This window comes from Rana temporaria, chromosome 1 (assembly GCF_905171775.1).
Source record: "Rana temporaria chromosome 1, aRanTem1.1, whole genome shotgun sequence".
NCBI lineage: Eukaryota > Metazoa > Chordata > Amphibia > Anura > Ranidae > Rana > Rana temporaria.
In genome coordinates, this window is record NC_053489.1 from 527,693,122 (window position 1) to 527,706,370 (window position 13,249).

Consider the following 13,249-nt stretch of genomic DNA (forward strand, 5'->3'; position numbering starts at 1 on the left):
CGAGCATTATCATACCCGTCCTGCAGCAAACGCTTGCTGGGTGTGCGGTGCTACTGCTTTGCCAGGAAAGCTAGCATGTCAAACTTGCTTTAATGAAGCAACTAGAGAAAAGGAGACGAGTGCCAGGATGGCTACAGATCTCTCCTCCCAACAGCTCGTGGGGGAATCAGCGCAAGAATCAATGTGGACCTCAGTTCCTTTGGTCTGTGATGAGCCCACCCCAGGCACTTCATCCGCCTCCGGCCCATATACCCAACTAACAGAGGCTCATTCCGATCATGAAGATCGAGAACTCGTGTCTGGATTTGACTTTTGTCTAGTCAAACCTTTTGCCCGCTCGGTCAAGGCGACAATAGGTTGGGAAGAACCCGTGACGGAACCACTAAAGGTTGGGAAATATTTCCCCGAGTTAAGGAGGGATCCCGAACTGTTTCCCTTCATCGAAGAATTGGAAGACCTCATTAAGGAGGAGTGGGAGAAACCAGACAAGCGTCCCGGTCTGTCCAACAAACTCTCTAAACTGTACCCTCTGAGAGAATCTAAAGTCGCTTCCCTCATTAACGCTCCCGTTGTGGATGCTTCTCTTATGCGACTCGCCAGGCATGTCACTCTGCCAATAGAGGACGCAGTGTCGTTCCGGGATGTTCTCGACCGTAAGATCGACCTAGAGTTGAAGGCTTACTCCACGTCAGGGGGAGCATGTAGACCAGCTATTGCTACAGCGGCTGTTGCCAAGGCCATTTCCGCATGGGCAGCCAACGCTGAGAAGTCTCTCCTGGAAGGTGCTGATCGAGGGGATGTAATATCCTCCTTGCAGGAGATCAGACTACCCGGTGACTTCATGGCGGGGGCTTCCGTGGATATCATTCGTTCTTCGGCCAGGTCCATGTTAGCCTCAGTTATGGCCCGCAGAGCCTTATGGTTAAAGCCTTGGGTCGCTGACGCGGCTTCAAAAGCCAACTGGTGCAAGATACCATATGATGGCACGAACCTGTTCGGCACGAAATTAGATTCGGCAATCTCCAAGGTCACTGGTGGAAAATCGGGGCTTATTCCCTCCGACAGAAGACCCAAGCCTCAGAAAGGTCCTACCTTCAGGCGTAATCTGCCTGAGAGGTACAGGGAAGCCAGATCCTATCGCCCCGGCAAGGAGTTCAGGAGAGAATGGAGACCTAATCGCACACCCTTTGCGAGGGGTCAGAAGCCCAAGGCCACTACTGCAGGGGACCAGCAGAAGTCCTTTTGAAGTCTTGCCTGCCCACCCAGCTCAGGTGGGCGCCAGGCTCAGCAGTTTCGCACAAATATGGTCGGACCACATAGAGGACCCATGGACTCTTTCTACAATAAAGCATGGCCACAGATGGAACTTTATAGGGGTATTGCCTCATGCTACCTTTCAACCCACCAAGATACCGTCTTCCCTAGACAAAAGGAAACTGCTCACTCAATATATCTTAGAACTAGTTCAGAAAGGAGCTATCGTGGAAGTTCCTTCGCACCAAAGAGGCAGGGGATTTTATTCCCCTCTCTTTCTGGTACGAAAGAAATCAGGGGACGGAGCATCAATGCACCAACCCATCAGCATCCCCAGTCATGTAAGACACTCCCTTTTGTGGTGGACTTGCCCTTCCAACCTCAGAAGATTCAGACCCATAGCTCCTCCGGAACCGGAGATAGTGACATCAGATGCCAGCGAGAGAGGTTGGGGGGCTCACTACCTGGATCAGACAGCCCAGGGTCACTGGCACTTCCCTGCTCGGGGGACGGTCTCAAATATACTGGAGCTCCGAGCGGCATTCCAGGCCCTCTTAGCCTTTGCGCCTCTTCTACAGGGGAAGAGCGTCCTAATTCGGATGGACAACAGGATGGCGGTAGCCTACATCCAGAGGCAGGGCGGTACCCGAAACCTCACTCTTCTGGAGGAAGTTCGCCCCATAATGGAGTGGTCCCAGATACATCTTCTGGACCTGAGAGCAGTCTATGTCCCAGCAGCACAGAATACGCTAGCCGACTTTCTGAGCAGGGAACTTCTGTCCAACAACGAGTGGTCCTTGAATCCCCGGGAGTTCTCCGTTCTGACGGAAACCTGGGGGGTTCCGGAGATAGACCTGGCAGCAACACCAGCAAATGCCAAGTGTTCAAGATTCCTTTCCAGGGTACCCTTTCCAACAGCAGAGGGGACAGATTGCCTTCTTCACCCATGGGACTTCAATCTGGGGTACATCTTCCCCCCAACTCCCCTAATAGCGAGGTTTCTATCTCGACTCCGAAGGTCGTCGGCCACAGTAATCACAGTAGTACCATTCTGGCCGAGGAGACCGTGGTTTACGACGCTCCTACAGCTCAATACCCGACCTCCAATCCACCTTCCAGTTACAGCGGATCTTCTACTCCAAGGTCGGTCTCTCCATCCAGCCCCAGACAGGCTCCACCTAACAGCCTGGAGGTTAAGAGGGCTAGACTAAGAGAACAAGGATGTTCCCAGGCGGTTATAACAACTTTAATGCAAGCCAGGAAATCCTCCACGAACACCATTTATACCAGGATTTGGGAAAAATTCGCCCAGTTGGCGCAACTCAAAGGTTAGAACCCCGTCTCACCCGATCCTTACCAGATCCTGGAGTTCCTGCAAACGGGAATTGACAAGGGCCTAAATTCAAGCACCCTAAAGGTACAGATCTCCGCTCTGTCCGCCAAAACTGGCACCAGATGGGCCTTGCATCCTTTGATCATACAGTTCATAAAGGCATGCGTAAAGATCAGACCACCCAGAAGACCGTCCTTCCCGTCCTGGGATCTTTCCGTGGTCCTCGAGGCGTTCTCCAATCCACCCTTCTTCCCACTTAACTCGATTTCTCTATGGGACAGGGTGATTCTGAGACCTTCAGACCGTTTCCTGCCCAAAGTTACTTCGGCCTTCCATTACAGCCAGGACATCATCTTACCATGCCTTTCTAACGAGAATGGCGAACCTCATGCCTTGAACATTAAGTCTACAATTTCCAAATATCTGTCGGCTACTACTCATCTTCGATCAACAGACGCCCTCTTGATTATACCTCACGGGGCCAGGCAAAGCCAGGCGGCCACTTCCCGCACCATCGCCTCTTGGCTAGTCAAGGCTATTGAAAAAGCGTATTCCACTCAGCAGATGGAGATCCCGGAAGGCGTCAGGGCACACTCAACCAGGGCAGTGGCAACCTCTTGGGCAGCATATTGTGGTGTTTCTTCGGAAACTATCTGCAGAGCAGCAACCTGGTCTTCCAGGCATACCTTTATCTCCCACTACAGGGTGGACGCCGCTCTCTTGGCTACGGCCGAATTTGGCAGATCTGTCATCAGGGCCAATTCTTCTGCTCTCTAGGGAATAAAATACTTTTGCATTGAACCCTCCCGACTGGCGAGTTATTTCCCAGTGTGTGCTGCCATGAATGCGTCAGGAAAACTGAAAATTGTATACTTACCTTTCCGTAATTTTCCTTTCCTGACGCATCTTCATGGCATCACACAGCTGCCCACCCTACTGTTCAATGATGATATTTACGGAGAATAATGCCGGGTGTCTCCTCTTCAAATTTATAGCTAACCAATCCTGTCAGGTTGTGGGGGCGGAGTCACAACCCAGTGTGTGCTGCCATGAAGATGCGTCAGGAAAGGAAAATTACGGAAAGGTAAGTATACAATTTTACGTTTTTTTTTGCTAGAAAATTACTCAAAACCCCCAAACATTGTATATATATTTTTTTCTAACACTCTAGGGAATAAAATGGCGGTCATTGCAATATTTTTTGTCACACCGTATTTGCGCAGTGGTCTTACAAGCGCACTTTTTTTGAAAAAAAAATCAGTTTTTTGTATTAAAAAATAAGACAACAGTAAAGTTAGCCCAATATTTTTATACATGATACCCAACATGTCACGCTTCAAAATTGGGCCCGCTCGTGGAATGGCGTCAAACTTTTACCCTTAAAATCTCCATAGGCGACGTTTAAAAAATTCTATAGGTTGCATCTTTTGAGCTACAGAGGAGGTCTAAGGCTGGGAATTATTGCTCTCGCTCTAACGATCGCGGTGATACCTCACTTGTGTGGTTTGAACACCGTTTTCATATGCGGGCGCTACTCACGCATGCGTTCGCTTCAGCGCGCAAGCTCGTCGGGACGGGGCGCTTTTAAAAAAAAAAATGTTTTTATTTTCTTATTTATTTTATTAATTTTTACACAAAAAAAAAAATGCATCACTTTTATTCCTTATACAAGGAATGTAAACATCCCTTGTAATAGAAAAACGCATGTCAGGTCCTCTTAACCACTTAAGGACCGCCTCCTGCACATATACGTCGGCAGAATGGCACGGCTGGGCACATGTACGTCCTGTACTAGTACCCAGCCATGGGTCGCGGGCGCGCACCCGCGGCCCGGTCCGAAGTTCCGTGACCAGCGGACCCGACCGCCTCTGGAGACCCGCGATCGGTCCCTGGAGCTGAAGAACGGGGAGAGCTTGACGTCACACCTACAGCCACACTCCCCTAAAGTTGTAAACACACTTCAGGGAGCACATAACCCCATCAGCGCCCCCTTGTGGTTAACTCCCAAACTGCAACTGTCATTTTCACAATAAACCATGCATTTTAAATGCATTTTTTGCTGTGAAAATGACAATGGTCCCAAAAATGTGTCAAAATTGTCTGAAGTGTCCGCCATAATGTCACAGTCACGAAAAAAATAGCTGATCGCCGCCATTAGTAGTAGTAAAAAAAAAATTTAATAAAAATGCAATAAAACTATCCCCTATTTTGTAAACGAACCGATAAACGCTTATTGCGATATTTTTTTTTTTTTTTTTACCAAAAAGAATACAGAATATAGAAGAATACGTATCGGCCTAAACTGAGTAAAAAAATATTTTCTTTATATATTTTTGGGGGATATTTATTATAGCAAAAAGTAAAAAATATTGCATTTTTTTAAAAAAATTGACGCTCTATTTTTGTTTATAGCGCAAAAAATAAGAGGTGATCAAATACCACCAAAAGAAAGCTCTATTTGTGGGAAAAAAAGGACGTCAATTTTGTTTGGGAGCCACGTCGCACGACCGCGCAATTGTCAGTTAAAGCAACGCAGTGCCGAATCGCAAAAAGGGGCAAGGTCCTTTAGCTGCATTTTGGTCCGGGATTAAGTGGTTAAATATGAGATCTGGGGTTAAAAGAACTCCGATCTCATATTTAGACAAAAATGCAAAAAAATAAATTTGTCATTTGAAAAAATGACAACCAGAAAATATTGCTTTAAGAACCCTGGGCGGAAGTGGCGTTTTGATGTCACTTCCACCCTGCTATGCTATGGGGACGGGTGGGGGCCATCTTGCCCTCACTCGTATCACAGCTGAGCAGGGGAGAGGACCCGATCGCCGCCGCCATTGCCGACGGCTCAGGTAAGCGGCGGAGAGCGGCGGGAGGGGAGACCACCGTTATCGTTGACAGGACCGCTCACTGAAGAGATGGATATCTTGGTTGTGGCAGCAGCTGCTGCTGTTACTGAGATATCCATCTTTAAAAAAATGATGTATATATATACAGTGAGCGGTCCTTAAGTGGTTAAAGAGGCCTAAAACTGACAGAATCAAACAGTAATCAGCTTATATCTATAAGTTAACTTTAGTCCAGCACTGTTTATGAGATCTGCAGAAATTGCCTGCTAACCAGTCTCCCTTCTTCAATACGAAAAGTGTATACAGAGCATATATGAAACAGTCAGAAAACCTCAAGCAGCTTTCTTGAACCATTTAAACACTTCTCAGCTTGCGTTTGGTTATGTTACAGATCCAATGTTTAGTGGTTTCATAAGTATGTCCTTTCCTGACAGACTCCATGGAAGCACACGTATGGGTTTACCCCACCTCCTCTCCTCCCCTATAGAGTCCCACTCCCATAAATTTTGTCTCAAAGCCAGGGGCCACGTTCCTTTTTTGTCCTCCTAGGACCCTGTGTGTGTGGAATTTTGTTTCCCTACCTTGTTCCTTTGCCCAAGTATCTATTTATTTATTTATTTATTTATTTATTTATTTGAATAAAGACAATAATGCTTCCCTTCTGGAGTGGATGGAAAGGTGTAATATTAACCTTGTACAGGTTAATGGTCAGAGGAAATATGGTGGCCCTCCTGCAGACTCAGTTGGAGAGGCTTCTCTTTTTGGGAGAGAAATATTTATCAACAATATCCTCGAAGAATTCCATGAGGGCCAGAGAAATGCAGACTGGATGCGTTCCAGATGGTTTTCTGCATGTGAGTTTTTTACGCATTCCAGATTTTTTTCCCCCTCTTTTCTCTTAACCTTAAGCGCCAGTTCACGCCACATGCAGTCCAGTGCGTTTTTGTTCTGCATCAAAAACGCATGGAAAGTAGGTTATATGATTTCCAATGGCATAGTTCACACCAGTGCGGTCAGTTCCAGGAATTTTCAGTTCCAAAAACTCTAAAGTTGTTGGAAAGAACAAAGGAAAACGTGTCTCATCTAGGATGATTGCGGCATGGATTGTTCAGGCCATTCAACAGGCTTACAGAGCCAGGGGCTTGGCTCCTCCAAAGGCTGTGACAGCGCATTCGACCAGGAGTATGCCTAGGTCTTGGGCAGCTTTGCGGCATGTTGTGAAGAGCCTGCTTCTTTATCATCTGTTATTTTTTGTTTGATATTCCTGTATGTTAGTACAGGATAAAGATTTATTTCCCATATGTATACTGCCATGGAGTCTGTGAAATTTCCTATTAAATACTTACCGCTATTTTCCTTTCCGGATGGACTCCAAGGCAGCAGGATTTCCCTCCCAGTGTCATGAGTAAGCTAGTTACAGATTGCGGTCTCTAGCTTTGAGCGAAATTTTATAAAAGTAGGGTCCTATAGGGGAGAAGAGAGGAGGCTCGAGGGGGAAAACCCATAGGTAGGCTGTAATGGAGTCCATTAGGAAAGGAAAATTATAGTAAGTATTTGATAGGACATTTTCCTTTTTATCGTTGTCGGTTATGATCTATGATTATAGTTTGATTCCATGCATACTTGGGTACTAAACTATTTTTTTTGTTTAAATCTGCAGGTAAAAGCAACATGGTGGCCAAAGATGCTGCTAACCGCTGGACTGGTAAGCATTTGTACCTTACCACTCAGGAAGACCCTAGAGGTGGACACTCTATACATAGATCAAATGTATTTATATAGAGGGGATGTATTTCAAAATTATTGCAGAGCATTAGGGTAATGTCTGCCATAGTTTTTAGTTATGTGTATAGTGGAATATCTGCGCTAACCCTAGAGAAAAATATGACACACTGGTGCTGCAACTTAAATAGCCTGAATATTCAGCTAATAATGTATATAAAAAGAAAAAGTGCACAACCAAACAATATATATAACTCCCTTAATATAAAAAGAATGGGTAATGATGATATGTGATTAACTGTACACTTCAAAACACAAAAAGTCAAAAACAAGGTGCTCCAATAGTGAACGGTATTGCATCACTTGATGCTTCTATCCAGAAAGTAAAACAAACAACGGCGCTTACCAGATTCGATGGATCTCAAATTATAGAGATCAAACAAGCTCATCACAGGATCACTCAGATCAGGGATATTCCTACACAGGGATCCAATGCAGGGATCCTTGTAATACAGCGAACTCTCCAGTGGTATAGTTGTCCTGTAGCTGCAACGATATCCTTATCCAGGAAATCTCCAGCAGTGGGGTGTATCATATGATAGAAAGAGAGGCTTCATGGTGTAGTACTCCAGTTAAAAATGTATTGAAAAACTTCTTGGGCACCGACATCCAAAAAAGACAGTGAACAGTACATTCAAGCAGCCGCGGCTCAAGGCAGCCGGCTTGTGCGTGGTGACATCAAGAACAAGTGCTCCATCCGAAGCGTTTTCCCATACAACACATCGCCGGGATTCTGCCCGCAATTACAAATCATGGTAAAATTGCGGTAAAACATGCAACGTTGTTTCTTAATGGCACCCCAAATACAGTGCAATTTTATCATATTGTGTGGCAAAACATACCTGGCTTGGTGCCAAAATTTGCTACATGAGCTACTTTGGCACGTTTTTGGACCCATTCAAAATAAATGGTTTCGCTCCAATAACGTGAAAAAAAGTGAAATGCTAAAGTGAAGCTAAAATTCAGATTTAAATCCTGCAGTCTTTAATCCAGCTAGCAGATGGTGTTCGAGTCTTCTGTTCACAAATTTGGTTATGCCAGTTTTGCAGTGACTTTATTCTTTTTTGAGTTACTAACCCAAAACAATTATGCGGATCAGGACTTAACTGGCCTCATGCTTGTTCCAGCTTAGCTCAGAAAGTATTGAAAACAGAGACAGCCAGGTAACAAAGGTCAGCGATGGTAGTCTTTAGTGCAGCAGTCTTTAAACGACCCTGACATTTGGAACATTCAAGAGGAACCCTTCCAGAATCTTTAAAAAAAACTTTGCACAAATTCACTAAATCAATTCCTTTGCACAAATTCACTAAATCAATTCCTTTGTACAAATTCAATTGGTGTCCTAATTTTTATTTACTTATTTTCAACTTTTATGGAACATTCTAAAAAGCGTAGTTACTGTATATACCCAGTGATTCTAGAAATGTTTCCCCACAGACAAGTGGTTGTCACTAGGGCCATCCACTTGTTTGTAGATGTCCCTGCATTAGGTGAGATGATTTACAATTGAACATTTGCTTCTCGTTTTTGTTGACTGCCGACTTTAGTATTCCACCCCAGCATACTCAGATCAGAGGAATTTGTATGTGAGCTGTGCATTGATGCCAGTGTATGTTACATTAATATGTTCTTTAAATGTTTTTTTTTTGCCCATCGAGGGACACAGAAAGTATTTAATGTTTTGAGCTATGCTGCTACCTAGAGAATTCAAAACTGGCAAATGAAAAAATCCCAGCCCAAGCAAACCCCACCTACCAGCATGTCTCAGTTTTTTGCCAGCTCCCTAGGAGGATGGACATCTTTTCTGCATCTATGCTTCTGTAATAACTAACCTATTTACATAGATTTTTTTTTCTTCAGTCAAGACTTGCTTTACACCACTGGTGAAGGTTCTCCTCCGATTGGCAGCTATCTGGTGCAGTTGTTTGAGTGCTGCTTCCAAGCCCTGCTGGACTGGATGTTGTGAGGAGAGCTTGGAAGTGACCTTCAGGCACTTGGCTCTGTATGGGGCTCTTTCCAGACTTGGTTCTGATAAAAATTTGATGCAGAGTGCTTTCCAAGTCTAGAGCCATCAGCATTTCCTCAGCACTTGCGCTGGCTCTAAAGACTCACTCAGTAGGCTAGTTGGGCCGAGCTTGGAATCTTCCTCTATTTTAATTATTTTGTTTACCTTCTGCCATTTTTCTGCCGTGGATGGGATTACCACTATGTGCCTGGGTGCTAATGTCATCTGCTGGGTGCAGTGTTGTGCCCACGCCATTCAGAGTTGAGCCTTTTTGGCTTAGGTCTTTACCATGTTAATACAAAACTTTGACCTAAATCACCTAGTTATTTATGGACTCTGGTCACAGAGGTCCTGAACATACTCCCATGCCCTGTCCATTAGATTGTGTATCCGATTTGCCCATGGCCTTGGTGGCTTCAGGACCATTGGCTGTAGAGTGTCAGTCTGATTTTGAGTCACTCAAGTCCTTGGCTGATGAGCTTACCCCTGAGAAGTTGAAGTCTCCTGCTATCAGTCCTAAATTAAATGAGACTCTTTCAGTTTTTATTGATGCGTTACCCACCACTTTAAGGCTGCACTCGCACCTGAACCTTTCAAAGTTGCACGTTTTTACTGCAATGTTTGGTACGATTTTGTACAGGTCACCAATGTAAAAAGAAAAACGTTTGTAATCTGCCCCAAAGAAGCTTGTGTTCTTTTTGAGCTTAAGGCGTTTTTCAGGCGTTTTGCTCCAGGTGACAAAACGCTCAAATGTGAACAGGTGCCATTGAAATGGATGGGATTTTGCTTGTTGGGCGTTTATCTGGCATTTTACAAGCATTTTTTGAGCTGAAAACGGTCAGGTGTGAATGCAGCCTAAAACGGGAGGTTCAGAATCTTGCTTCTAGCAGGGCTGCTTCCAGTTCCGAAACCTTTAAAACTGCTAGGGCTGCAAAGACTTTGCCTTTGCATCTGTTTTTTTTGTATTCTCTATGGAGATTGGTAGCACCCTTATATATTTTTTGCTGCACCCAAGTGCTTACTGAAATGATATACATATTTTGAGAATTGAGGTTGGCTCACCTTAAAAAGAAGCTTACTATTCTGGTGGAGGATGCATCTTTCTTTAACCAGTTTCAGTATGGGAAATTCTGATATTTCTCTTATACATGCATGCTTATATTCAAGTCCAAAATTCCTGAAAGGATGAGTCACGAAAAATTTTCAGACATTTAGAAGATTCTCATTATGGCCGCCAGACTGTTGGGCTGGGGCGAAATCCTGCGCAGCTTTGTTGTCGGATGAATATCGTCTCCCAGTTAACACCTCGGAGCTTCAGGTGATCTAACTATCCCTTCAGTGTTTGGCCTCCCGGTTTTAAGAGTCATCTGACACTGATTCAGTTGGGCAAATCCATGGCAATGGCTTACATCAACCATCGGGGAGAAACTAAAAGTCTTGTGAAGAAAGAGAAGGTAGAGCAGATCCTGTCACATTGCAGAGTTGTTAACCCCATACTTTCCAGGTAAAGGCAACTTGAAGGCAGATTTCCTCAGCTGACGGTGCCCGAACTTGGGAGCTTGAGGTGTTCCAGGACCTATGTCATAGGTGAGGGATGTTGTATGTGGTCCTCCTAGATTCCCGGTTCAAGGAAAAGCTAGACAGGTTGGTATCTAGGTATAGGTGTGCCTTTGCAGAAGCTTTCGATGAATGCAGTGGCTTGGTGGGGTCAGTACACTCTGATCTTTGTTTTTCCTCTTCTGAAACATCTTTGTCATATGCTCTGCAAAATCGACATAGGGGGCACTCTGATTATCGTTATTGCTCTGCAATGGTCCAGGTGAATTTGGCACACCAACCTGGTAAATGTTCTGGCAGAAGCTCAAGTTCTAAGAGACAGGGGCTTTTCTGAGTCCTTAATTACTATGATGCTTAAAGCTTGAAAGTCTACTTCCTGCAAGGTCTGTCATCAGATGTGAAAGACATCCTGTACTTCACTTGATGCAAGTCTTCAGGCTTCCCATCAGGAGCTTCTCTGTGGAACAAATTATTTTCTTCCTGCAGCTGGGTTTGGACCAATATTTGGCTTTAAACACAGTCAAGAACCAGGTGTCTGCTCTTTTTTTCATTTTATTTCATAAACAGTTAGCTATTCACTCTTTGATAAAGGCCTTTGTATGGGGAGTCTCTCATGTGACAACCCCAGTCTTTCCCCAGCGACACTATGAGATCTGAATCTGGTGCACTCTTTCCTTCTGAAATAGTTTGAACTCATTAAATACATTTCTCTATCTACTATCACACATAAAGAGTTTATGAACTGTGGCAGCTTTTTCTGGCAAATAACCCTCTTTTGGTCTTGCATAGGGACAGGGTGGTGTTGGGACCCAGGACGTATTGCTTAGCATAGTTTATTTTTCACCTCAACCAGGACATTGTTCTCTTGTGCCTCTATTCGGCTTCTGTTCGTGAAGGGAAAAATGTACCTCCATTGTCTAGTCTAGATGTGATTTGGGCTCAGGGAATTTATCCCTCAGCCAAAGCTTCTTTCAGAAAGACTGATTTATTTTTGTCATTTTAGATGAACCCCAAAGGGGGGTGCCCCATCATCTTACTCCATAATCTCTAGTTGGCTTAGATGGCCCATCATTCAAGCTTATAGTTTCAAGGACTGGGTTCCACCCTTTACTATCGAGGTGCAGAGCCCTATCTGATGCCAGCTTAAAGTGTAACGTACTTCACAAAGATCTTTGAGCAGCAGGCATTCTTCAGTTCTGTATTATTTTTTTTGGCCTTTTATTTTTTTTTGCTGTGTCGTCCAGTATGACTGCTTCTGGATGTTCCAAAGAGTGAAAACTTTGTGTGACCCTCAATAGATTAGAGAAAAAATAGGATTTTGCGTTCGCTGTAAAAAAAATAATAATAATCTTGGAGTCCATTGAGGGACACAGTTCCCACTTTTATGTTTATGATCATGCTCTTCATACTGCTTTGCTACAAGCTGAGGCGTGTTTGCAGTGACAGGGGTTATCATTGGATTGCCTACAATCTTTTTATCTTTGCCAGCATTCTAAGCAGAACATTTTTCTGCTTTGTACAGGTAGGTAAAAGTATTTCACATTATACAGTGCCTACTGGCTGGGGTATAGTATGTGTTGCCCATTTCTGTTCTATAAGGTATAGTGATAAAAAGCATGCACTCAGGGGGGTCTATTGGAATATATTACTCAATTTTAAATTTATAGTCCTCTAGCCATCTTACACTTCTCTGTGCTGTGGGCCACATTGACTAGTTGCTGTAATCACTGCTTTGTAACTGCACACACTTGGCACATGAGGTGTCCCGGGTTTTTGGAATATTGGATTGGTATAAGAATATAAATGTTGCCTGCCCAAGCACCAATCTCCACTCCACTGTACCATGAGTATATTGCATAGTACCCCACTCAATTTAGTATCCTGAAATATTTTAACTCTCATCGTGACTTTGACACAATGCTCTTTTTGTTATTTGTTCTTCATGTATTTACAGACAACATATTTTCCGTAAAATCCTGGGCCAAGAAAAAGTTTGGTTTCGAAGAAAGGAAGATTGATAAAACTTTTGGCATACCTGAAGAATTTGATTATATTGACTGAATTAATTCAGAATCATTCAGCTTGTTGTATATCTGTAGTAAGTATGTCTTGCGTCACTGATGTGCGTTACATTGAAGTAAATCTGTGAAAAACCTGGGAAATTCAAACTAACCATATAAGAAAAATATATAATCCCAAGTTACCGGCAACAAAAAAAGGCATGTCAAAACAATCAGTAGCAGTTGATGTTATATGGACTGTTCTGTTGAGCTTAATGTCGCCCCTTCTCTCCTCCCATGCCATGCTGTTATCCAGTGATGCTGGGTTCACACTTGTCCTACAACGGTCCTACATTGGGAGCTCATGTAGCATGACGTGTGAAAATCAATGTTTCCCTATGAGAGCTGTCTTAACTGGTCCGACACAAGTCGGTCCGACTTTGAAACTACTCCCTGTACTACTTTGATCCTACAT

The 13,249-nt window shown here is 44.1% G+C and overlaps 1 protein-coding gene across 2 annotated transcripts in view; it reads left to right on the top strand.

The window, feature by feature from the left end:
- Positions 1–12,960, top strand: part of MND1 (meiotic nuclear divisions 1) — a 98,783-nt gene extending 85,823 nt beyond the window's left edge. For both annotated transcript variants that reach the window (XM_040331962.1, XM_040331958.1), the window contains 2 exons: positions 7,091–7,135; positions 12,729–12,960. In XM_040331962.1, the coding sequence (XP_040187896.1) occupies positions 7,091–7,135; positions 12,729–12,835 (152 nt within the window). In that variant the 3' untranslated portion in view covers positions 12,836–12,960. The remainder of the gene's footprint in view (positions 1–7,090; positions 7,136–12,728) is intronic.
- The last annotated feature ends 289 nt before the right edge of the window (positions 12,961–13,249 follow it).